Source organism: Alosa alosa, chromosome 19 (genome assembly GCF_017589495.1).
Source record: "Alosa alosa isolate M-15738 ecotype Scorff River chromosome 19, AALO_Geno_1.1, whole genome shotgun sequence".
Classification (NCBI taxonomy): Eukaryota; Metazoa; Chordata; class Actinopteri; order Clupeiformes; family Clupeidae; genus Alosa; species Alosa alosa.
The window spans coordinates 3,388,896-3,391,838 of NC_063207.1; the positions used below are offsets into that span (position 1 = coordinate 3,388,896).

The following is a 2,943-nucleotide window of genomic DNA, read 5'->3' on the forward strand; positions in this document are numbered from 1 at the left end:
TAGGTCTATAACATCTAAGGGGACAGCACACATACACTGATTTATGATCTGATCTGAGTGCAAAGTGCATCAATGGAACAGGATAACAATTAGGCCCACTGGAGAGAGGGAGAAAGACTGACGCTGACGCTGCGCAGCATCAGTTGTGATATTTATCTTAACGGAGTGTAATCGTAGGTAATGTCATGTATGAAAACTAGTATTGTTAGGCAATACTATAAGTGCAAGTCCAGGGCAGCTGAGGTGTGGCGATGACATCATCGATAGGCAAGCAGGATGTGCGGTTTCGCTGTCTAAACGAACTCAAACGGGCTACGGTTTCAGATTTCTCCACTCTGGGACCAGGTTTCAGAAAAGTGCGGTTTCGGGCAGTGCGTTTACAGGATTCGTTTGGACGCTCGGCCAAGACGAAGCAAAACCTCTGCGTTTAACCTAAAAAGCGTCTCCGTGTGGACAGGCCCTGAGTGATTGGTTGAGTGACCCCAATCACAAAATCCTTTGACGTCTTCAATTGATTAGGCCTAATTAAAATTATGTGAACCAATGGAATTAGCATGTTTTCATATTCACCTGTAGCAACGAGGCAGGCCTAGTAGTAGCATTGTTGTAAACATAGGCATAGCCAAACTCATTATGAAATCTAAGTTCCACTCGGCAGAGCTGTTAAGATGTTCCATAAAGAGCGTGCGTTTTAAAAGTTTAATTTGTCATTGTGGTGTACTCGGCTTTAGCCTATTTCTCCTGTGATTTAAGAGATACATGCCTAGTAGGCGAGAACCAAATGAGCGTAAGCATCAATAATATATAGCTTAGTCTACAGCAATGCGAGCAAAACCTCTACCAGCAGCAAACGATTGTTGGAGTGTGCCTGCACCCCCCCTCATAAATTTAAGGGTCCCACAACTAGATTCACCTATCCTCTGCCACAACTAGACTCACTTATCCTCTGTATGCAGTAGCCTATTGTCAGAGATTGACCAAGCAACAAATGCACAAACGAATTCGTTCAGTTTTCAGACAAACGTGGCATAGACGTGGTCGTGTGCTGCACCGCGGCGGCCAGCACGCAGGAACTCGTTGCTAGCAGTGATGTGGAGCGTTTGCATCGGCGTCTCTCCTCATCTGGGAGGAACTGCCCAGTTCCTACTGTAGAGGGTGGTGGGCGTGTACAAAGTATCCTCGCAATATTAACCAGGTGCTATTAATTTACATTTCCCTCTTACTATCTCTCCATGCCAGCTAACCCGTCCACTGCGCCGTCCTGGTGCCACCTACGTCACGGGGAAACTAACTTCACGATAACAATGCTGAAACGGAAAGCAGCACTTTGGATAGCGTCCGTCTAGATTAATTCCTTTCAACCCCATCCATGGCTCCCGCCACGGGCTGCATTCAGTAGAGCCTCTACGCCTCTACTCGCAGCTTGCTATACTATATTTTTTGGCACAGGGTGCTGAAGTTATTTTCTCAAGGGTCCAAATGGCTGGACACGAATGGGAGGATTGGTTCGAGAGAGAGGAATTTATCGGGCAGATCAGCGACATTCGTGTGCAGAATCTTCAAGGTAGGTGGACGGAAGACTGACCATGTAAAATCAACGCAACTCTAGTTACCTTACCCCAATCCACCGTATCTATCTGTGCAAATTCAACAGCGTCTTGATTGATATAACCGTAAATTCTGTTAGAACTTCCGATTTTGGTTACAAATGTAGCCTCGCTATTAATGTATCAAGTAAATGTTGCTGTGCCGGTTCTGCGGAAACGCTGTGCCCCCGCTACTATCCTTCTTCCTTTCTCCCAGGATACGAGTCGGATCTCCTTGTTTGTGTACCTATAACGCCCAGCCTCACCCAACAGGGTAGCATGACAGACATTAACGCCATGGAATCACCTATGCATTGTAGGTCATAACGCTGTCGAACGTGCCAAATCAAATCTGGCAGGCTTTCGGTCAGTGTGTGATGCATAGGCTACGCCACCATTCTGAATGGCGAAATTGTAGTAATCAGGAGCAGCAGCCAGTTGTGGGCTACTTTTTGCAAGGGAATGAAGTCGAACTTTTTCTAAGTCGAGAGCAACAAGGTTTGATGTATCCTATGCGAAAATTAACTGTTTCACTGTTGCATAGCCTACATAACACTTCAGGTATGTGGAAATAATTGTTTTAATGAGAGTGGACAGGCCATTGTTGTCCCGAGTTAAGTCACCAGTGCATGCTATCTCTATTTCTGTTGTAATCATATTTCCCGTGTGTGTTCGCTGATTTTGTAGCTGCTGCTACCCTTCTTGATCTGAGGATTTGTGTTAATCCTTTTCACTTTCACACCCCCAGAGTACACAAATATTTCAGTCAATATTATAATAGAAAAGCTTTCTAAACCCCCCTGCCATACATCATCATCTGTGCAGACATCACTGCGCACACAGTCTGTCAGAAACTAGGATCTATATGCACCCTGCTGTAATATTTCAGCAAGCAACTTTCCTAGAACTTGTTAAGCTTCTGAGACACCTTGCAACATCTTGTCTCTTGACGTGGCCACACAGCTAGGCAAAACAGGGGCTATCAGTGCTCATTGACACCTGGGAATATGAGCTTTGCCACCTCCTGTGATGGAGGGGGGGGGGGGGGTAAGATAAAACACTGCAGAAAACAATGCCCCTGGGCAGATTACATAACAGGCTCTCCACAGAGTAGGAGCGATGCCCTCTACATTAGAGTGCTGGTATTTCAGCCCAGTGTAGTGTTCCCACACATAGCATGGAGTTTTGGAGGGACCCGCTAATTGGAATTCAGGCGTCTCCCTCTCCGGGTGCCTGTGAGGAGAGAAGAGAAGAGGAGAGATGAGGAGGGGAGAGGAGAGGAGAGGAGAGAGGAGAGGAGGGAGGAGAGGAGAGGAGGAGAGGAGGGGAGAGGAGAGGAGGGAGGGGAGAGGAGAGA

At 46.7% G+C, this 2,943-nt stretch overlaps 1 protein-coding gene across 2 annotated transcripts in view; it reads left to right on the forward strand.

Moving 5' to 3' along the window:
• The first annotated feature begins 953 nt into the window (after positions 1-953).
• clmna (calmin a) overlaps positions 954-2,943 on the forward strand; it is a 31,198-nt gene continuing 29,208 nt past the window's right edge. The window contains exon 1 of one of the 2 annotated variants that reach the window (XM_048228426.1): positions 954-1,564. In XM_048228426.1, the coding sequence (XP_048084383.1) occupies positions 1,480-1,564 (85 nt within the window). In that variant the 5' untranslated portion in view covers positions 954-1,479. The remainder of the gene's footprint in view (positions 1,565-2,943) is intronic. The other variant, XM_048228423.1, reaches the window with a different exon arrangement.